At 48.4% G+C, this 21,526-nt stretch overlaps 1 protein-coding gene and 2 non-coding genes across 3 annotated transcripts in view; 1 reads left to right on the forward strand and 2 right to left on the reverse strand.

Moving 5' to 3' along the window:
* Window positions 1–14,003, reverse strand: part of DPP9 (dipeptidyl peptidase 9) — a 30,410-nt gene extending 16,407 nt beyond the window's left edge. Inside the window, exons 1-9 of the mRNA XM_072978169.2 lie at window positions 13,819–14,003; window positions 11,229–11,318; window positions 8,620–8,876; window positions 7,279–7,391; window positions 5,721–5,894; window positions 4,444–4,612; window positions 3,432–3,545; window positions 2,885–3,013; window positions 1,398–1,459 (exon numbers count right to left, since the gene is read on the reverse strand). Coding sequence (XP_072834270.2) covers window positions 1,398–1,459; window positions 2,885–3,013; window positions 3,432–3,545; window positions 4,444–4,612; window positions 5,721–5,894; window positions 7,279–7,391; window positions 8,620–8,876; window positions 11,229–11,284 — 1,074 coding nt within the window. The 5' untranslated portion in view covers window positions 11,285–11,318; window positions 13,819–14,003. The remainder of the gene's footprint in view (window positions 1–1,397; window positions 1,460–2,884; window positions 3,014–3,431; window positions 3,546–4,443; window positions 4,613–5,720; window positions 5,895–7,278; window positions 7,392–8,619; window positions 8,877–11,228; window positions 11,319–13,818) is intronic.
* A 1,116-nt stretch (window positions 14,004–15,119) lies between these two features.
* Window positions 15,120–15,191, forward strand: TRNAG-UCC (transfer RNA glycine (anticodon UCC)). The gene has a single exon. It is a non-coding gene; the product is annotated as a tRNA-Gly (tRNA).
* Window positions 15,192–16,614: 1,423 nt separating this feature from the next.
* On the reverse strand, window positions 16,615–16,687 carry TRNAV-CAC (transfer RNA valine (anticodon CAC)). The gene has a single exon. It is a non-coding gene; the product is annotated as a tRNA-Val (tRNA).
* Between the last annotated feature and the right edge of the window lie 4,839 nt (window positions 16,688–21,526).

Raw genomic sequence — 21,526 nt, forward strand, 5'->3', positions numbered from 1 at the left:
ATGTATTTCTGTTTTTTCCCTCTGTTAATCTTTTTTATATTTTCAGAGTAAAACCGTGGATACTAATACCGTGGTGCCTCGCTTAACGAGTGCACCGTATAACGACGAATCCGCATAGCGATCCCTTTTCTGGGATCGCTAATGCGGAGGCATAGCGTCGGCCCCAATGCGCGAAACTCGCATAGCGAAGATCGGTAAGCGTTTCGCTTACCGATCTTCGCTTTGCGATGCCCAAAAATCAGCTGTTCGGCGGCTCCAAAATGGCCGCTGGACGCCCGAAATGGCCGCACGCAGCGTTTTCGCGCCCTCCCCTCACTTACCAAGGGCGCGAAAATGGCTGCCGGACCCTGGAAACTTCGCTAAACGGTGAGTTTTGTGCCGATTTGGAACGCATTACACGATGTTTAATGCGTTCCAATGGCTTTTTACTTTCCACTTAGCAAAGTTTTCACATAGCAAAGGTTAATCCGGAACGGATTAACCTCGCTATGCGAGGCACCACTGTACAGGAATCCTCCTGGACGCGTAACAAAAATATCCTACTGTAACACAAACTTTTGTAGATGGAGGCCCATGAGAACTCCTGCAATCATTTCTATATAAATACAAATTGTAATTATAACTTTGCTTACACAAATGTGTGTGTGTGTGTGTGTGTGTATTTAGGAAGCTGAACCCTTTTAAAGATAAATTTGGTACAAAGAATCCCTCTTTTGAAACCGCTTGCATTTGTTCGTGCATTCCTTCGCGCACAAAGAACCAAATTTCGATCCCCAAAAATGTGTTCGTAAATCAAGGACGCAACCGGTCACCCAGGTGGTAGAACGCGCATACACGACAGCAAAGCACAAAAACGGCAGTCCTGTCACCTCTTCCGTGGTAGCTTAGAGGTTATCTTTTTTTTAGGGGTTCAAGTGGCCACCCTGGAGATCAACCCAGTTAAAAAAAACACCAAAGAAACCTGGATTCTTCCAGGCCAGGGGTCCTCAGGTATTCTTAGACTACAACTCCTAGAAGCCTTTGCCACGAGCAATGACTGGCCAGGATTTCTGGGAGTTGGAGTCCGAAAACCTCTGGAGGCCCAAACACGGATTTCTATTACTGCTTTTAATGTAACAAATGTTTAATTATTTTAAAATATCCGCATACCTACTGTTTTTAGCATGTTTTGTCTTTCTAATGACCTCAGCCACCTTTTTCAGGAGAAAGGCGGGATAAAAATATTTTAAATAAATAAAGTTTTCGTCTAGGAAACTCCGATGCAGGACGTATTAGGACCCCGCCCCCCAAGACAAAACAATGAAGCCTGGAGCTAATCCGGTTCCCACCAGGCAGGCATTCCCATTTCAAGGGTCTTCCTTGCATGGGCAAGAAAACAGAACGGAGGTCTGCCTTACCTTGCCGTGGCTGTCTGCTTGAAACTCTGCCAACTTTAATGAAATCTTGGGATTCTTGCTACCTGGAAAAGAGGAGAGAGAAACATAGATGAGCTGAAGTTTTTGAGACTTTTTAGATTTTTGACACCGTCCTGGGCCGACTTGTAGCAGCCCTAATAGGGCTTTCGAGGCGAGATCTAGGAGAACACACACGCACCGAGATCAATACAGATAAGCGAAACTGTACATACTGATCTCACACATACGAGATCAATATGTACAGTTTAGCTTATCTGGAGTCTGAAAACATTAAATGGGGGTGGAGGAATCTAGAAATGTGTATTTTCACAATGTAGTGACCAGAACTGGCCACTAGAGGGAGTCTGTGGTTGAAGAATACAAAGCATAGTCTCTGGCTCCCCCTAATGGCCAGTTCTGGTCAATACATTGTGAAAATACTTTTTGCTGGAGTTTTTAAATTTTATCGCTTTCCCGAAAATAAGACCCTGAAAAGAAGACCTAGTAGGATTTTTCAGGATGCTTGTCATATACACCCTGCCCCCAAAATAAGCCCCATGTTAAGGGAAACTCCACCCTCCACCCTTGTGCAGCAGCCAAAAGAAGATGACATGACTGTATTTGAATGAATGTAGATGGTTGTACATGAAAAAAATAAAACATCCCCTGAAAATAAGCTCTAATGCGTTTTTTTGAAAGCAAAAATTAATATAACACTCTGTCTTATTGTCAGGGAAACACAGTACCATGTTATATAGAGCTGTCATTTTCCGTGGTTTTCATCATCCACGCGAGGGCTTAGAACCAATCGCCCCACCAGATACGGGAGGAGGCGACTGTATTTAAGAAGTGCTTTTACCAGTTCCACACACACACACCAAGTGAGTCTCCATGATGGAAGGGGGGATTCGAACTCGGGGCTCCCGAGTCCCGTGTCCATCCCTCTCTCCACCACACCGGGCACCCTCTGAGATTGACCTATTTTTAAAAAAAGGGAATGTGAAATTTGAAAAAAAAAATCTGAACTTCCGTGACTAAAGTTTTGAAAGATCAGCCAGGCCTCTGGAAAGCTAGTCCAGGTAAGGCAAAACTCAGGTGAACCATCTGATGCTCGGCCCGGCCTTGATTACGAAAGCAACACTGCCTTCGTCCTTTGATCCACAAAACTATTGACGTTATTGTTATTATCGGTCAGATATGTTAGATATACAGTTAAAATAAGGGTCCCCGAAAGGTTTTAGACCCTTGACTTAGTGGCCACCGGCTGCAGTTCCCTCAATGAGATACTTTGGGTCGCGGGGCAGAGGAGGGGAGGGAACGGGGGCCTGAATCCAAGGATTTTGTGACACACACACACACACCCCAGGCTGGGTTTGGTGGCATAGACTGCACACATCTTTTAAAACGGGGTTTCCACCAGACCAGAGAAGGGACACAGACACACAGACACACACACACTCCAAATGTCCTCCCGCCTCGTTCCTACGGACCTGTTCTGGGATACCGGTAGGAGTCGGTCTTTCTTTCTTCCAGAGCAGGTGAAGGAACATGGATGACCTCGACTTCTGACTCGTCCACCTCCTCATAGAGAATCCGGAATGTCTTCCAGCCCTCAGGACCTGGAAGAAAAGGACGGGAAGGGAAGGTGGCTCTCCGTTTCAAGAAATCAGACCAGCCTGAAGTCCAGCACAGGGGAAATGACTAGATCAGCCTTGAGATGGAGAGATAGGAAGAGACAGAATTGCATGCAAGACCTGTCCATCAGCTATATCCTTCCTTCCTTCCTCCCTTCCTTCCTTTCTTTCCCCTTCTGCATATTTCCTTTTATAAAGTCCATTTTCCCGATTGCACAGAAGGAATGAAAGGAGTTTTTTCTGGCTGATCCACAGGCTTTAAAAAACAGGCTTGCCAAATAATCATCTAGCTTGGGGGGGCTCACAACCCGAGCGGGGGGGAAGTTTGCCTCCTCTGGTTCTAAACAAAGACGGATTTTCCCAAACCCTGCCATCCAAAACGAGGACTGTCGGAACCACCCACCTTCCTGACACGCCGTGGGACACCACCAGTACCCTGTGAACCGATCAAACTCTTCCTGAATGACGAAGGTGGCGACGCCGGCCGATTTCGGGTCGTCCAGCACGCTGGATAGGCCTGCGGAAGGGAGGAAAGAGAGATGCCGTGACATTTCGGGGCCTGGGAGGCCCGACCTATGAGGCTGCTTTCTGACATCCGGGATCTCTGCTGATCCTCGTTGCTCCATTTCTTCTGATTCAACACAGCAGCTCGTTCTACCTTAGGAAGGCCTCCACCAGCACCCAAACACGGCGTTTCCCTAAAACTGCTCTGGACAGATCACCGATCCATGAGACTCAAGTTTCATGGGCTCCAAACCAACAGCAACCCTTCCGCCTTTCCCGGCCCAACTTGTAAAAATGGTGCAGATTAAACCCTTCGCGAGTTCTTTCCTGTGCTCCTCCCTGGATTTTATTGGGCAGAAACTGATGGTTGTAAATGGGCAAGAGGTACCCAGAGTTACTCTCGAAAAAGACCAAGGCTTCCAACTTCCCATTTTGGTTCTTTTCTTCCAGGTCCCAAGGGTTGGAAGGAACAGGGCACCCACTTAGGAGCCGCACCCTGCAAAACTATGTCTTTCCCCTGATAAAGCAGGGCGCTAGTCCTCAAGGTTCTAAATAAATGAGCGCTTAAACTGGAGCCTCAGATCCAGCTTTTTATGGGGTTAAGACCGTCTGGCCTTCTATTTCGGACCCTTACTAGCAAAAGTAAGATTACTTAAAAGTAATGTAGAAAACTACATTAACTAGCAATACTGGAAGTTCTGGGCACCGAGTTAACATCCTTATCTGCATCTCTTGGAACAACTCAGCAAACGAGGCCAGGCTTGCCTCTCGAAAAACACTGAGTTAGGGATGGTTTTGATGCCCCCCCCGGCAGGAAAGGCTTGTGGGTAGCATGCCAAACACACCGCCAGGGGCCGGAGGATGGATGGATGGATTTATTTGTTTGTTTGTTTGTTTGTTTGTTTGACTACCTTTCTGGCAGAACGTCATCCGCCTCTCCTCTCCGGTTTCAAGGTTCGCAACCCACAGGTCATTGTTGTTGATGAAGGAGAAGAAAGCCGGGTCCGCGGGACAGATCTTGGGGTCCATCCGGGGCCCTGAGCACTGCGTCTTGATCTCCAGCGGCTTCATGGGGGAGACCTGCAGTCAAGACAGGTTCAGGCTCACAGATGATGGGAAAGGAGCAGAAGGAAAAGAGGCCCCCCCCCCGCATTCTTCCACTTTTGTTGGAATAATGAAAAAAACAACGGTGTTATTCTGCTCCATGGGCTGCTTAGGAGAGAGGAACAGACTTTTTTTCTCTTCATATGTTGCAACGCTAAACTGCAGAACTCACTGCCACATGATGGTGCCCAACCCAGAGATGCTGATAACGGGGAATCAAGACAAGACTCCTTGATTTGCAACCTTCCTGTCGCTTGAGCCCATGATGATGCAGCCTGCGCTCTGGGGTGATTGGGGCCAGATCCTGCCCTTCCTCAGCGGATCACGGATTTGTGTAACTGACCCACTCTTGCCAGGATCTTTACACTTAACAAGGACTTTTTTAAAAAGTTTAAAACCAGTGTTGATGATAATTGCAATAGCTGCTTTTTCTGCCTCTTACTTCATTCTGTTCTGCACTCTCCATAACCAGAACAACTGCACGTAAATAAACGCAGCTGGGCGGCGGGAAAAATCCATACATCCCACAAAACTCTTTTGGCAACTAAAATGTTTAGGGTTAAAGGCGACACAAGGATCTTTGGCACCCACAAAGCTACCTCCTTAAAAATCGTCATCATTGGAGAACTGCAGAGTTGGAAGGGACCCCTAAGAATCACCGCGTTGAGCCCTTGTGAAAGAGGTCCAGCGGGGGATTCGAACTCCTGTCCTCTGCAGCTGAGCCCGAGAGGGGATCCTGAGTTAGACCCTCGTGACAGCTGACGTGGTTCTTGTCAATTCCATCCAAGGCGTTTGTGGCTCTGGTGGCTTCAAGGCAATGAATCCCTTTATCCCCCTTTCCCTCCCCAGGGGGAATCATCCTCTTAGAGCTGCAGAGCTGGACGGGACCCCTAAAGATCATCCAGTCCAGCCCCGGTCAAGGAGGCACCGCGGGAGATTCGAACGCTCAGCCTCTGCAGCCAGAAACCTCAAACCCTGGGAGCTCTCCCGCCGTTCCAGCGATGGCCGTGGGTTCCCGCAGGAGGTGGGGGCGAAGGCGTGCGCCTGCTTGCCCCCCCGCCACCCGATCCACGAGGAGACTCACCAGGAATCCGTTTTGGCCCCCGTCCCGGCAGTGGAAGAGGCTGTTGCTGGCTTGGAAAAGGAAGAGGCCGCTCTCGCTGTGGAAGTCGTAGGACGTGATCCCAAAGACCCCGAGGCGCTTGCGCTCCCTCAGCAGCTCCTCCTCCCTGGAGTACATCCCGTGGTGGGGGGTGGCCTGGCACGGATCAGCCGCCGGAGCCAACGGGGGAAGAGAGAGCGGGAGACGGGCATGAGTCCAGAAGCGCAAACGCCCCCGAAGGGACTCCGGTCACCTCACCCGCTGGAACGCCCTTCCTTTTCCAAGGTGGGCCTCCCCCCCCCGCAACCCATGCTGTACTCCACCTCCCAGCAGCCACCGCGGCCAGGCTTCGCTGGCGGGGGACAATGGGACCGGGAGTCCGAGACCCCGCCAGGGGCCCGCTCCAGATCCAGCAAAATACAGAGCTATTGAGGGTGGAGGAAAAAATAGGATGCTTCCCTGGCCCAGTGCACGGGGAAGGGTCTAACCATCGCCCCTGCCCTTGGTCTCAAGGCTGATGGGCACTGTAGTCGCCCCAGAGCAGGCAGTCGGGGAGCGAGGGCCTCCTGTTGTTCAACAGATGCTCTGACACCCCATCTTCCCCCCACTCCCAGGGCACTAAAAACAACATACACGGCTGTCCTTCCCGTTCAAACCCTCCCAACAACCCTGCCAAGTAGGCCAGCTTGAGTCAGGGAGAGAAATGGACTTTAACCCAGACACACACTCTTCGTTTAAAAGGAAAAACTGAATAAATGGGAGCAACTCGTGGCACAGTGGTTAAAACACTGTACTGCAGCTAAAACTGTGCTCACGACCTGGGGTTCAAATCCCAGGTAGCCGGCTCAAGGTTGACTCAGCCTTCCATCCTTCCGAGGTTGGTAAAATGAGTACCCAGCTTGCTGGGGGGGGGCAATGTGTAGCCTGTATAATTAAAAAATTGTAAACCGCCCGGAGAGTGCTTGTAGCGCTATGGGGCGGTATATAAGTCCAATAAATAAATAAATAAATAAACCGGGAGGGGGACACTCGGAGGGGGCAAACCCCTCTAGATTCTGAGGGAGGACCACAGGGACCTCTGGAAACGGAGCGCCTTTGGTTTAAGCTGTGGACCACAGCAACAGCAGCTCTTGGCAGTCGTTTTGGGGAACAAACGTCCAACGATTCAGAAAGCAATGAGAAAAGGCCCAGAAGCCACTGACTGCCTGGTCAGAGACCTAAAGCACTGAGGCTATCCAGGTAGCATTTAAGAATAACAGTAGGAAACACTGTTATTCTATAATATTTTCAGGTCGCAGATAAGTGAATCAGCAGATACCGGTCCCGCAGATAAAGAGGTCCTACTGTACTCAATTGCAAATAGAGGACACATTTAATAGATACAGATAAACATATTCGAACATTTTAGTTCATAGAGATTAAAACGTCCTAAAACGTGGGTCTAAAGCTCAATGAGAAATTCCTATACGGTTCTTCTACCCAGGACAGAGTTCTGGATTCCCACCAACGTGGAAACGGCACACCATCGAACACGCCTCACCTGGAAGTGATCCAGCATCTGTTTCCAGGATAACAAGAGGAGGGCCTCCTTCCGTACCTTTTTTGGGATCTCCGAGTAGAGGAGGGAGTTCTCCCGGCTTCCATAAGGCATTCCTGGTGAAGGAGCGACAACGAGAGAGGGAAGGAGGAAGGGAAGAAGGAAGGGAGATGATGGATAAAAGGAAGGAAGCCATGCTTATAGTTAACCAGTACTCTTAAAATGAAGAGAGGAACAACTGAGGAACGCCATTCTATTGTTTCCCATCCAATATTTAAAAGCGTTGAATCTCAATCAACTTTAAAAAAAAATAACAGACACTTAAGATACCGTTTAACCAAACAGAGGGAGGTTTCTGTCCTCATTAAAACTGCTTTTTTAAAAAAAACCCAATTAATTTCTTTTTCTTTCTTTCTTAGATTGGTCAATTTCCAAAGCCCTATTCTGGGCCATTCACAGCCTAATAATGAAATGCGACAAGCCATGAAACTGGAAAGCAAACCGAGTGATAAGTAAAACCAGGAAAGGACAAGAGGTGTCCTCTCGAAATACAGGGCAGGGCATGAAGTACAAAAGAATCAGGCAGGGTTGCATCGTAAGAATTCTCTGTAGAGCAGCGTCTTCAGAAGAATAACCCAGTACAATACGTGGATCTCCTACAAGGATAAATCCTGAATGTTGGGATCCATCATGGTTTTTTAAATATATTTTGTCCAAAAAGGAAGGAAGGCGGGTGCTCTTAAGAACCCCTTCCATGGCCCTTAGCCATCAATCTAACAATGTGGTCCTCGGTAGCTTTTTGTTCCTGGAAGGGGGTGTATGGAGGAAAACGTTTTGGGGGGGGAAGCGAGCCTCTACAAGGATCAAAACGAGCCCCCTCAGCTTCTGAGAAAGGTATCAAAGGGGGACAAGAGAGCTATTAAAAAAAAGAAATAGAGCTTCCAGCAGATTTCTGCCAAACTCTTTTTTAAATTTCCTTTCTGAAATGGTTCTTAATTCAACAGGACCTTAAAAATCAATGGAAATCTTAAGTTGTATTTCGGTGATCCTTTTAAAAGCGCCGGCTTTCATCCATATCCGTTTAAACCCGTGGGTAAGTTAGGTCAAGCCCCAGTTTCGGGAGAAAAGAAGGATGGCGCCCGGATGCTCTTGGACTTCGACTTCCAAAAGCCTTCACCGCTAGCTGCACCGCGGCCGTGGTTTCTGGGATTGGTGGTCCGAGAACATCCGGGGACTCAAGACTGGGAACCACGGAATAAGTGAACAGGATGGAAAGAAGGACGCAGAGCTTTCTGCCCTGCCACTAGCCAAACGGCCAGAGCACCGTGGCTTTGCCAGTCTCACCGAGGTAATACAGCCGATGGGAGTGAGGGCTCGCTTCGTCCGTCTTCCGGACGAACTGGAAGTCGTGGGGCGCTTTGTTCACAATCATCCCCGTGTACTTCCGGCTGCCGTGAATGATGTCCCGCAGGCCTTCCCATGAATGTTTGGCCACCTGGAAGCGGGAAGCCGACGGGTCCTCCATCTCGACAGCCTCCGGGTTCTCCGACAGGGCCTCCACCGCCGTCATCCTGGGCCTTCCTCCCGAACTCGTCAAGGAACTGGTCGGGGAAACGAGGCCGACCCCGATAATTTCGCCGGAGGACGGGAATTGGAAAAAAAGAAAAAGTAAAGAACTTCCCAGCAAAGAGAGGCTAAAGGGGCAGCCACAGGAAAGAGAAATCAACAATTTTTTCTGATTTCAAGGGTTACAAATGTAAAATTTCTGCAAATTTTACGAATTTACTAAATGCTGCGAATTTACTAAATGCTACGAATTTAGAATTTTGCTAAATTCTACAAATTTACTAAATCCTACACATTTCGAGTTTTACCATGTTCTACCAATTTGCAACTTCACTACTGTGATGTTAGAGAAATTTTTAAAATTTGCAAATTTTTACATTTTAAATCTGCACCCCAGCTGTTTAAAACATAACACAGCTTATTCTTAAAATCAACCCCTTTTCGGCCACTACCCAAAATTCCTAGCTTCTTGTCCCGGGGTTAACTCGGCTTCGTTCAACCCCCTGTTTGCCTCCAGGACCTCAAATCCCATCCTCAGCAACTGCAGCCTGAGCAAAAACCCAAATTGACAAAAGAGAACTCCAAACACATTTTGCTTAAAATTGCTCGCTGTAGAGTGACGCTTGCTGATCTCTTTTATTCTCTCTCCCTCCCTCCAACCCAACCCAACCCAACCCAACCCGCAGTTTAAAGGAATTGACAACAGCTCCTCCACCTAAACCGAGTTAAAATAATGCAGGCCTGGGGCTTTTCCTGCTAGCAATGTATAATAAACATATTGGTTGGTGGACAAGTCTCATGGGGCAGTGGTTAAAACTCTACTGCAGCCAAAACTGTGCTCACAATCCAGGTTCAATGCCAGGCAGCCAGCTCAAGGTTCACTCAGCCTTCCATCCTTCCAAGATCAGTAAACTGAGTACCTGGCCTGCTGGGGAGGGGGGGGAGTTATGTGTAGCCTGGATCATTAAATTGTAAACTGCCCAGAGGGTTTTTGTAAATGCTATGGGGCAGTATATAAGCAGCAAGCTTTGCTTTGCGACCCACCAATATGAGATAAACCTTTCCCTCCACTACCCTAGAAACACAATGAAAAACTAAGAAAACTGGGGGGGGGGGGGGGGAGAAAAACAGAGACCACCGTGTGGTCCTCCGCACAATCTAAATGTAGGAGAGGTGTCACCTTTATTTAGACTGCTCAAATCAGACATTCAACAAAAGTTTTGGTGAATACTTAATACCATGAGTGAGCGGGATCTTAAGAGTCTCTGTAGATCACAAGCTGAATTATGAGCCCACCATGTGATGTGGCTGCAAAAAAGGCCAGTGTTATTTTAGGATGCATTAGCAGAAGCAGAGTCTCAGGAGGTACTACTTCCCCTCTGTCCGGCACTGGTTAGGCCTCCTCTTGAGTCCTGTGTTCCAGTTCTGGACACCACACTTTAAGAAGGATGCTGACAAACTGGAACAAATTCAGAGGAGGGCAAGAAGGAGGATGATCAGGGGGCTGGAAACCAAGCCCTATGAGGAGGAAAGGCGGAAATAATTGGGCCTATTCGGCCTTGAGAAAAGAAGACGGAGGGGAGAGAGGAGAGCACTCTTGAAAGAGAAAGGTGGGGGGCAGGATCTGTCCTCTATCCTCCCAGAGTGCAGGACACGCAGCTATGGGCTCAAGTGAGAGAAGCCAGATTTCGGGTGAATATCAGGGGAAATGTCCTAAATGTTAGAGCAGTATGACAACGGGAATCCATGACCTCACAGGGAGGGGGTGAGCGCTCCAGCAGGACCACCCTCTGTCCAATCTGCTTTGAGTTGGATTCCTGCCTTGAGCAGTGAGTTGGACTAGATGGCCTTAAGAGGCCCCTTCGAACTCAACCATTCTATAACAATTCACTTCATCAGGCACAGGGTAGAAAAAAATTTTAATGAACATCCCAAAACGGTCAGGCCAGAGAGCTGAGATCAGGCTCTGACCTGAACAGCTATAGGCACAACCCAATAGGAAGTCCTTTGGTGTGAAAAGCATATTCCAAAAATCCTCCGTCTTCCACACATCTTTTCCCACCCGTCCTCTCACTACTTCTTCTACTGCAGCACCAACTGCTGGCCAAGCAGCTTCCCGCAGATCAACCTCTCCATATTCCAGGTGGGAGGCAAGACCACAGAGCAAGGATTCAAAGCATTTTGAAGGAAACACACCTCAAGTGTATTCCTTTCCAGGTGTATTTCTGGAGCAGGAAAGTCTGAGACCCGAACAGGTGAGTCTTCTTTGACCACATCCAACAAACTTGACTGTGGAGATCACCGGCGTGAGATGATTCTCCAAACCAACGGAACTGACCCACAGCTCCGGAAACCACCCGAACCGGTGTTGGGAAAAAAAAACTTACCTTCTCCAACTTCCTGCACTTTCGTTTTCCAGCCGAGCCCTCTTGATTTTCTGCATGAACTGCTAAGCGAGCTTTGGACAGGGTAAGAAACTAGAAGAGGGATACACAGAAGAAAAATTCAACAACAGAAAGGGGGTGTGCATGTGCGCAATTTGTGGGAATCGGTTTAGCAAAGGCACTGGCTTAAAACACACACTTCCCTCCACAACGCCATCCGTTCAGCCACTACATGGCTCATCACGTCTGACACCCCATTAACTGCCTCGGTTCCATCCTATGGAAGGCTAGGATTTGGGGTTTGATGACGGGCTTGCAATTCAGAGGGGGAGAAATAATCTTAGGACAGTAGAGCTGGAAGGATCATTGAGTCCAGCCTGTCAAGGAGGTACCGTGGGGGGGGGGGGAATCGAACTCCCAACCTCTGGCGAACTAAAACACAAAGCTGTCCTGCAGGCACCAGGGCTCTCCAACATAAAGACTCCAAAGTCCCTCCCACTTCTCTGGATTCCCTAAAATGGAGATGTAATGGTGAGAGCGATGCCACAGGACAAGAACTGTCACTATAGGTTGGAAGCAGCTCAGAGGAAGGCAACCAAGAGGATGATGATCAGGGGACTGGAAACCAAGCCCTCGGCAGAGGAAAGACCGGAAAAATTGGGTAGGTTCAGCCTTGAGAAAAGAAGACAAAGGGGAGATAAGAAAACACTCTGCAAATACTCAGAAAGGTCATCCTACAGAGGAGGGGCAGGATCTGTCCTTGATCCTCCCAGAGAGCAGGACACGCAACAATAGGTTCAAGCAACAGGAAGCCAGATTTCAACTGAATATCGGGGGGGGGGGGGAACTTCTCAGTCGTTGGAGCAGTACGAGAACAGGACCTGTGACACTGGTGAGCACTCTAGTGCTGGAGGCATTCAAAGAGGAAACGGGACCACCGTCTGTCAGGTCTGCTTGGATTTGGATCCCTGCCCTGAGCAGGGGTTGGACTCGATGCCTTTGTTGGCCTCTTCCGACAGCATGATTCTGTGATGCTACTATAAGGCATCCATGAGAGTGCTCCGTCGTGCACTCTAGCGCTACAGCGCTCTAGCAGAGAATGGTTAAGTCCATTAGAAAATGGCAATGGTCAATCTCTAGCCCCTAAGAAACGTTACGTTTCAGGAGCAAGCAAAGAGATTCGGGGGCGGGGGTTAATCAGAGATTAATTAGTAAGTCCTTTGGAGTTTGGGATGAAATGTTCCAACCCTACTACAAGAAAGGGTGCTCGAAACCCAGCAGACTTTAACTCGCCTCCTACAAGCAAAGTCAGCTCAGACCATCCGCCACGAATTTGTGACATTCTAATCTGCAATTTTTCCGCACCATCCATGAGAAGCGAGATTTGACTCATGCAAACTTGAAATTTGTGTGATTTTTCTCCCTTTCCTTTTCTTGTGGTTCAATAAAGGTCTCACCCAACTCCTGAATTTGGGTGGTTCTGAGTCGCATGGCCTTTTCCTAATTCTTTCTGGACACACACACCAGGACTCCCAAGGATGGAGCTGAAGCAATTGAACGGGTGTCAGACTTCGAGAACGATGGGAGAGGGCAACACAGCCACTCTTGCAGGCGGCTGCAAAGAGCGATTCCCAGTCTGCAGGATGAGGGGAAGGGGAAGCATTTCCAATTGTGCCAAGAAGGGTCTCTTTGTCCAGCAGGCCTGACAGACCCAAGGGGTTGCCTTAAACCAAGTCATAACAACGGTTCTTCCAGCTTTTTTATTCTCGATTCAGAAAGGGGTTCAGGATGGGACCCTCGGGAAGATTACTGGCTGTGCTGTGACTTCCTAAGATTTTTGGACCCTGGCTTCTAGCCCCATCACGACCACACTAGACCTCCTGGATGGGAAGCAGGCACACTGCCATCTCCACCCTCCAGCCTTTTCCTTAAAACCCAAGGAGGTTCCTGGTCCTCATGGATCTGAAGGCAGGCACAATTTAAAACAGAAACTGAGAACTGCAAGTCCCATCAGCAGGAACAATCGCTGCCCATGGGACTTGGTGGTCCAAAACATGGAGGAGGAGGAAGCAACCAAAGGCAGGACAGGGTTCAAGGGGACCCTATCCTGACACCCCCCAACATAGTGGGTGGGGCTAAAAGTGGGCGTGGTCTAGGGGGAAAAGAAAGCAGGCTACAGTACAGGGTTCAGTAATAAGATACAGTATTGAAGTCGAATGGCTGGAGAGGGCGGGGCCAGTATTGCCCCCTCCCCCCAGGGGTGTGGCCAAATGACACTCCTCCCACTGCCTTTCTGGAGCTAGGGTGTGGTTGCTGCAGGAAGGGCGTGGCCAGGCGGATAGAGGCGTGGCTGGAAAGGTTCCATAGAGGCGTGGCCAAAGAAATATCCCTGCCTCCTTCACATTGCCCGCCAATGGGAGTGCGGCAAGAGGAACAAGCGTTCCATTGGGGGCGTGGCCAGAAGCCGCCGCCAGCCCAGCCCTTCACAGGGGCGTGGCCAGAGCCTTCCTCCCCACGCCCTCCAAGGAACCGGGGGGCTGCCCCTCCCCGGGAGCCCCTCGAGCCCCGCCCCCCCGGCCCGTCAATCACTCACTCCGTGGCTTGCGGCCTTCCCTGCGCTCAGGCGCCTCGGTGGCAGGGAAAGGGGAGAGGGAAGGGGTCGGGAGGTCCCGCCAAGGCTTCACTCCCGCTCCATCTCCCTTCCAGGCGAGGCAGCGGCTCCCGGAAACGGGGGAGGGGGAAAAGGGAACCCGCCGGCCTCTCCGAGCCTCCCACCACGACCTTTCACCCGGAACCGGAAGTACTATTTAGAAGCTCGGCAGAGGCTTTTCTTTTCCGAGCGCGTCACAAGTTCTCGCGAGAGGGCGGGGCTGGAAACTGGAGGGGCGGGTGGAGAGGGAGTTAGCTCTTCGCGTTCATCCTCCACATCTCGTGAGAGGACGGAGGGGAAAGGGCGGGGCCGAGGCGAGAAGGAGGGCTGCGCGAGATGAGCGAGGTTTCGAATTGGCGCAACTCTCGCGAGATGAGAGGAAACGGGCCGTTGCGCCCCCTCTGAGGGGAGGAGAATTTGCAAGCGGGAGACGTTATTGAGCTTAAAGCCTGGCTGTTGGAAGGAACCATTGCTTGAAATTGAGGAGGAATTGGGGGAAGTCTTTCCTGAGGGGAAAAAAGGAGCCGGAAAAGACTAGTAAGGAAGAACCGTCCCACAAATGTCGGAATAAATACCTGTTTGTAAATATAAGTTCAGTATTTAAGCAGGATAAATATTAATTTTATTAGCCCTATTATAATTAGGTAGGCCTCCGCCTTAAGTCATAACACATAGAGGGAAATTCTAAGTGTGGAGAGAGGTGGAAAATTCATGTTCTTGTATCTGTGAGGAAAAACGCCCCCCCTTTTTCGAACAAACCATGGAGGAAAACGGCGGCAGAGGAATCTGTCGCTATAGCAACGGGGCGGATCATCTTCGAGAGAGGGGAGGGCGATGGAGGTGGGAAGAACCACTAGCCAAAAACAGGAGGGGGAGGAGTTTCTTGCAGTCGCCCGTAGTTGAAGGTACCACTGAGGGAGAAGGTACCACTTTGCACAGAAAGGGGGAAGCTACCCCTTTGCTAAGGGAAGGCGGAAGGTACCACTTTGCAAAAGAAAAAGTGGACTCTCCCATGTCCATCAATCCAAAGGGGGGGATCCCGGAAAGCGAGCAAAAATTATTTCCATAGATCTGAGATTTTAAAAAAAATCAACCCTAATTTCTTCTAACGCGTTTTTATGAGCGAGGGCGCGGGAAGGTGTAATTTCCAGCCAAGGGTCCTCTCTTTTTGCTTCGAAGTGGTACAGTCCAGGACGCGGTGCTTTCTCTATATAAGGGGCGCCTTCGCAGCCTCGGTCGTCGCGGCGTTGGTGGTATAGTGGTTAGCATAGCTGCCTTCCAAGCAGTTGACCCGGGTTCGATTCCCGGCCAACGCAGTTACCTTTTAATTTCATTTTTCACCTTTCCTCTCCTTACATATTTTTTCATCAATTGCAAAAGAATGCCACGTTTATTCCCTTCCTCCTTTTGCATGATTTTTTCGGGTCGCTTGCAAAAATTCCCTGCGGATTGCTGAGATCCCGTGCTAAGTCTTAAAAAATGTTTCTTCCTATCTTTATTTCGTCTTTTAAATGGTTTTACAGTCTCTCTCTCTCTCTCTCTCTCTCTCTTTTGGTCTTTGTGGATCTGCTGTTTTTAGCTTTCAATTTTGTCGATTTTGTTATATAAGCCGCCTTGGGCTGTTTTTCAGGCGGGGTAAAACTTTGAAATGAGTAAATAAAGAATGCATTTTTAAAAGATGCGGGAATGGGGATTAGGAGAGAAAGCAAACCTCAATTTCATCTTTCATGATCTATGCATGCATTTTCTGCATCCAATTATTTATTTTATGTATTTAAAATGCCTTGATTTTGCTTCTTGGCCCGTCATTTTGGGACAGAATCGTGAAAAATACGCACAAGCACGCAATTATTTTGGTGCAGATGTTGTATATAATCACATTTATGCATTGATCTATTTCTGCTCCATCCTCTGAGCAACACATACATATAGTATATGTATAAGTGTTGCTCAGAGGATGGAGCAGAAATAGATCGATGCATTTTCCACAGGAGGTGGTTGCAAACCATGGATTTTTACAAGCCATCACAAATAATATTGCCTCTACTCACTGGGGAAATTCCTTTTTTAAAAAAAAGCTATTTATACTTAATTTAAAAAGCCTTTCGCTCACTCGAAGGGAGATCTCTCATCCAGGCTTTTGCGGTGCATCTTTTAAAGGGATGTTCACTTTGCTCTCCTGAAACTTGGAATCTGCTTTCTAAGCAATGCACAATGAGATCTCCTAAAAAATAAATCTAAACCTGCATCGTTTTTAAGGTCAGCGGGGTTGTTTGTTTAAAATGAATCAAATACTTTTTTCAGTGAATCAATATGTGAGTTTAAGGGCGCTTGATGGTTAGGTTGGGTTTTGGTTTTTTCTTTGCAAATTTAACATCCCTCACTGGCTTGCAAACGGTGCAAAAATAAGATTGCCTTTACTAACTATTATGCACATAAATCAATACGAATGTATTTATTAGGCTTGCCTTTACTAAATATTATGCAGACAAATAAATATGTCTATTTATTTATTTACGATTGCCTTTACTAAATATTATGCATATTTTTTAAAAAAAATTAAGTCCTCTTTGTAAATTTAAAGACGGATTGCAAAATCGGGGCCTTGCAAAATAGGTTTGCTCCAGGGCCCGTAGTTATGCATTTCTTTTTTCATTTAACTGAGAATTTAAAATTGGGATGGGAGAAAGTAATGGAAGATGGGAAAGAAAGGGAAGAGGGGGGAGAAAGAAAACAACATGTTTCCGCCCGGGATCGAACCGGGGACCTTTCGCGTGTGAGGCGAACGTGATAACCGCTACACTACGGAAACTGATGTGTGAAAGGAGTTTCCAAGTCCCCTGATAATGCCAGCTCCCCATTAAAAAAAGTAATTTGATCAACTTTTGCTTCTCAGTCGAAGTCCTGCCAGCAGAGGTCAGGAGCAACACAGATATAAAACATGAAGTACAGTATTGCAATCAAAGAGGAAAAGCGAAATGGCAATTAGAGGCATGAAAAAGGGACATTTTCCTGACATTTTCTGCAAATTGGTGGAGTCCTCATAGTTTCAGCCCTGCCTGTGGGTCATGTTGGGGACTAGTGCCTCGAGCAGCAGGGGATTTTATTTATTTATTTATTTATTTATTTATTTATTTATTTATTTATTTATTGTATTTATTGTATTTATTGTATTTATTGTATTTATTTATTGTATTTATACCCCGCCTATCTAGTCATTTCAACCACTCTAGGCAGCTTACAACATAAAGGATAACAAGTTCAAGAAAAATTTATAACAATTAATTAATTAAATGGTTCTGCAAGATGGGAAAAATACAAAATAAATCAAATAAAGAGAAAAAGAATAAAAAAGGAAAGAGGACAGGAATTAACTGGAAGGGACGGCCTGCCTATACATCCACGTTTTTAGTTGGTTCTTAAAAGTACCCAGCGAGGGTGCAGCGCGAATCTCCGGAGGCAGGTTATTCCAGAGGCGAGGAGCCACCTCCAAGAAGGCCCTGTTTCTAGTTCTTTCCTTCCGGGCCTCCCTCGGCGTCAGGCTCCTCAGCCTCACCTCCTGGCTCGCGCGGGTGACACGGGTAGAATTAGTTGGGAGTAAGCGTTCCGCCAAGTATCGAGGTCCTAAACCGTTTAGGGCTTTATATGTAAGCATTAACACTTTGAAGTCAATGCGGAAACGGATGAGCAGCCAGTGCAGCATGGCCAGAACAGGAGAGATACGTTGGTATTTTCTCACTCCAGTAAGGAGTCTGGCTGCCGCATTCTGCACCACTTGAAGTTTCTGCATCAGCTTCAAAGGAAGCCCCACGTAGAGCGCGTTACAGTAGTCTAATCTAGAAATTACGAGCGCATATACTAAAGTAGTGAGCGCCCCCGTGTCTAGGTAAGGTCGCAGCCAGGCAATCTGCCAAAGGTGGAAAAAGGTGTTGCGAACTACCGACACCACTTGGGTTTCCATGGTGAGCGTCGGATCCAGGTGTACCCCCAGGCTGCAAACCCCATTCTTAGCAGCCAGGGTCACCCCCCCAAATGTGAGAGAGCCACCCAGGCCACCAACCCCAAGGGCGCCCACCCTCAGAACTTCCGTCTTGTCCGGGTTCAGCCTCAGCCCATTCTCCTGCATCCATTGCTGTACGGCCCCCAGCAGCGCTGGAGGGACAGGATGGCATCACCTGCAGTTGGTGAAAAGGAGATGTAGAGCTGGGTGTCATCCGCATACTGATGACACGATGCTCCACACCCCCTGATGACCCCACCCAGCGGCCTCTTATAGATGTTTAACAGCATTGGGGAGATGATCGACCCCTGTGGATCGGATGGCATGGGAGACATTAAATGCTTCCCGGGCCCCAGATCCTCTTTCCCCCTCTGCGTTTGTGTGTATGTGTGTTTTTTCCACTCAGCTCTCCAAAACATTGCTTTGGAGTGTGCAGTTTTCCAGACTTGTCCAATCAAGGGGCTGGTCCTCATGTTGCTCCATAAAGAACTGATTCAAATAGCGACTGGTGGAAAGAAGACGGGCCCTGCCCTGGGTTTAGAAACTAGGGAAGTTATTTTCTGGACCCTACAGGCAGTTTGTGTGTGTGTGTGTGAGAGAGAGAGAGAGAGAGTCCTTAAGGGTTGTGATTCTCAGGCAACTTCTTCCTAGTTCTCCAGAGTTGCTAATGCCCGCCGGCACATCGAGGGCACAGCCTGTCATCCCCCAGGGACCCCGCAGCCTGACGGGCCGCCAAGAGCCAGGCTTGTGACATTGCATCAATCAGGCCGACGCTAATCATCAGTGCAGCCCAGAGACAGGCAACTAGCCTGGCTGAGGTCATTAAACCCAACCATTTGTTGTTGTTTAATTGTCTGAATCTTTGTGACCCCATGGACCAAAGCCTGCCAGGCCCTCCTGTCTTCCACTCCCTCCCAGAGTTGGCTCAAAGTCATGCTGGTCGCTTCGATGACCCTGTCCAGTCATCTTGTCCTCTGTCGTCCCCTTTTCCTCTTGCCTTCACACTTTCTGCTTCAGTGAGCGCTCAGGGTTGATTTTCTTCAGAACGGAGAGGTTGGTTCTCCTTGCAGTCCAGGGGACTCTCAAGAGCCTCCTCCAGCACCACAATTCAAAGGCATCAATTCTTCGGCGGTCAGCCTTCTTGATGGTCCAGATCTCACTTCCATACATCGCTACTAGAAAAACCATAGCTTTGACTATGTGGACCTTTGTCGGCAAGGCGAGGTCTCTGCCTTTTAAGATGCTGTCAAGGTTTGTCATCGCTTTCCTCCCCAGAAGCAGGTGTCTTTTAATTTTGGGGCTACTGTCACCATTTGCAGTGATCATGGGGCCCAGGAAAGTAAAATCTGTCACTGCCTCCATATTTTCCCCTTCTCTTTGCCAGGAGGTGATGGGACCAATGATCTTAGTTTTTTTGATGTTGAGCTTCAGACAATTTTTGCCACTCTCCTCTTTCACCCTCATTTCACCCTAGTTCCTCTGCCACTTTGAAATCCAGCTTATACTTCTGGGAGTTCTCGGTCCACATACTGCTGAAGCCTGCCTTGGAGGATTTTGAGCATAACCTTGCTAGAGTGTGAAATGAGTTTGAAACCCAGCTATACCCAGGAGGAAAAGAAGGAAAAGAGGCCACCGGGGACCCAGCTAAACTAAACTATCATTATTTTTTAATGTGGCAATTCTTTTGCAAAGATTTCATGGTAAAAATGCTTTCTGCTTCAGATCGGCACCTGAACATCCTGGAGGGGGGAGAAAAAGCAAGAGAAAAAAGGCAGATCCCCATAAAATAAACAAGACATTGATTTAGCCCTATTTAATATCCATCTCTTGATCATTAGTGGTGTACCTAACCTTCCTATTGAATAAGCTGAATTATTTAAGCAGGCCTTGGGCAACATCCTAGGCTTATATCTGAGAGCCATATTCTACTGCAATTTTGGATTACATATTTTATTATATTACTGGACATTTTGTTATATTATATTATATTACAGTTCCTGAACTTTGGTTCACCTAAGCCACCAGGTGGCAATCCTCAGTCGACTTCCTGTTTTAGTTTTAGTTTGTTTGTGCTGTTATCTATGCATTTAAAAAATATTTTCGTTTCCTTAAGGATCTAAACCACCCTGAGCAGGATTTTACTAAGCCGGGCAGTCCAGAAGCTTAAGGAATAAATGAATTAAATACGCAGGAGTGCCGGGAAAATTAACAGCAACAGAGGTTGGGAGTTTTAATTCTTCACTGGGCCTCTTGAATGACGATAGGGAGGGGGCCAGGCGAAGCTTCCCCCAAAGTTGGTTCCACATGGTTGGTGCTACGGCGAAAAGGGCCCAGCTCCTATTAGAGGACTTGCACTCCTCCCTTGGGGTGGCCACCCAGACGATGTAGTGGGTCAGGCAGATGACATCAAGGAAAGATGCTCCGACAAGCAGCGTGGGCCCAAACTGTGGAGAGCTTTGCACGTGAGCGTCAAAACCTTGATCCTGATCTGGGATGCAACGGGAGACCAGTGGAGGCAAGCCAGAACCAGGGTGATATGGTCGAACTGGCCCGTGCCAACCCCCAGTCTGGCCACTGTGTTCTGGACCCTCTGTCGGCTTTGGATCCGCCTCGAGGGCAGCCCCAAGGAGAGACCATTGCAGTAGTCAATCGGCGAGATGACCAGCCGCTGCACCGAGGGAGCGCTCATCTAGATAGGGGCGGAGGTGGGCGATTACTTCAAAGATGCTGATGACAAAGTTCTGGCCCTACCCAGTTCTCCCCCCCCCCCCCGTTGCTCCCCTTTCTTTGGGGAAGCGGGAACACCCCGATTCTTCCCCCTGTTTTCCTGGGGGTGGTCTTGCACCCGTGTCTCAGAGCCCTTGCCCCTTCTGGCCCAAAGGTGAACCATGGTGTCCCCTGAGAAGCCTGCTTAAGCCATCATCCCCCACCCATGTATTTCTTTTTACTTCCCTTTTGGGCACTGTCAGGTTTTTCCTTTTCTGTTTTCATTTGGAGACCCTTGACCAGCTTGTCTCCAGGCATGGAGTTGAGAGTTAATCCTTTATCGGCAGGCTGCTGAAAGGGCATCCATTAAGGAGAGGAAGCAGCTCCGTGTGTGCTTAAGATGCCAACTCCCATCGTCCTTTGTTGCTGGCTATGCTGACTGATGGAGGTGGGGGTCTTGTACCAAGCCAGAGAGCAGTCCGGAGTCATAGAGACCCTCCAGGCTTTTGCAAGGAACTCCTTATTGGTGTCTTTCCAAATGCAACACTGGTTATGGTCTCCTTTTTCTAAAGAGAAAAAAAAAGTTCCAGCTGTCGTGATTGTACATAATGGGGGGGGGGGGGGGCTAAAATCAGAGCCATGGGATCCTTCCCTAATCTGAGAGAGCTAGGCCTTTCCCCTCGGTCTCGTAGCTGTGCGGCAGAACTCAGAGCCAAAGTATCTCTTGTCTGGGGATAACAGGGACCAAAACAGTGCAGCCTCAGTTATTACACCCTTCGCTTGGAAATACAGTAGGGCCTTAGTATCCGTGGGATCAGGATCCACGGATTCACTTATCCACAGCCTGAAAATATTAAAAATATTAAAAGGAAAAAAAACCAGAAATATATATTTCTTACATTGTTACCAGAACTAGCCACCAGAGGGAACCAGAGACCACACTAT

Source organism: Pogona vitticeps, chromosome 7 (genome assembly GCF_051106095.1).
Source record: "Pogona vitticeps strain Pit_001003342236 chromosome 7, PviZW2.1, whole genome shotgun sequence".
Taxonomy (NCBI): Eukaryota; Metazoa; Chordata; class Lepidosauria; order Squamata; family Agamidae; genus Pogona; species Pogona vitticeps.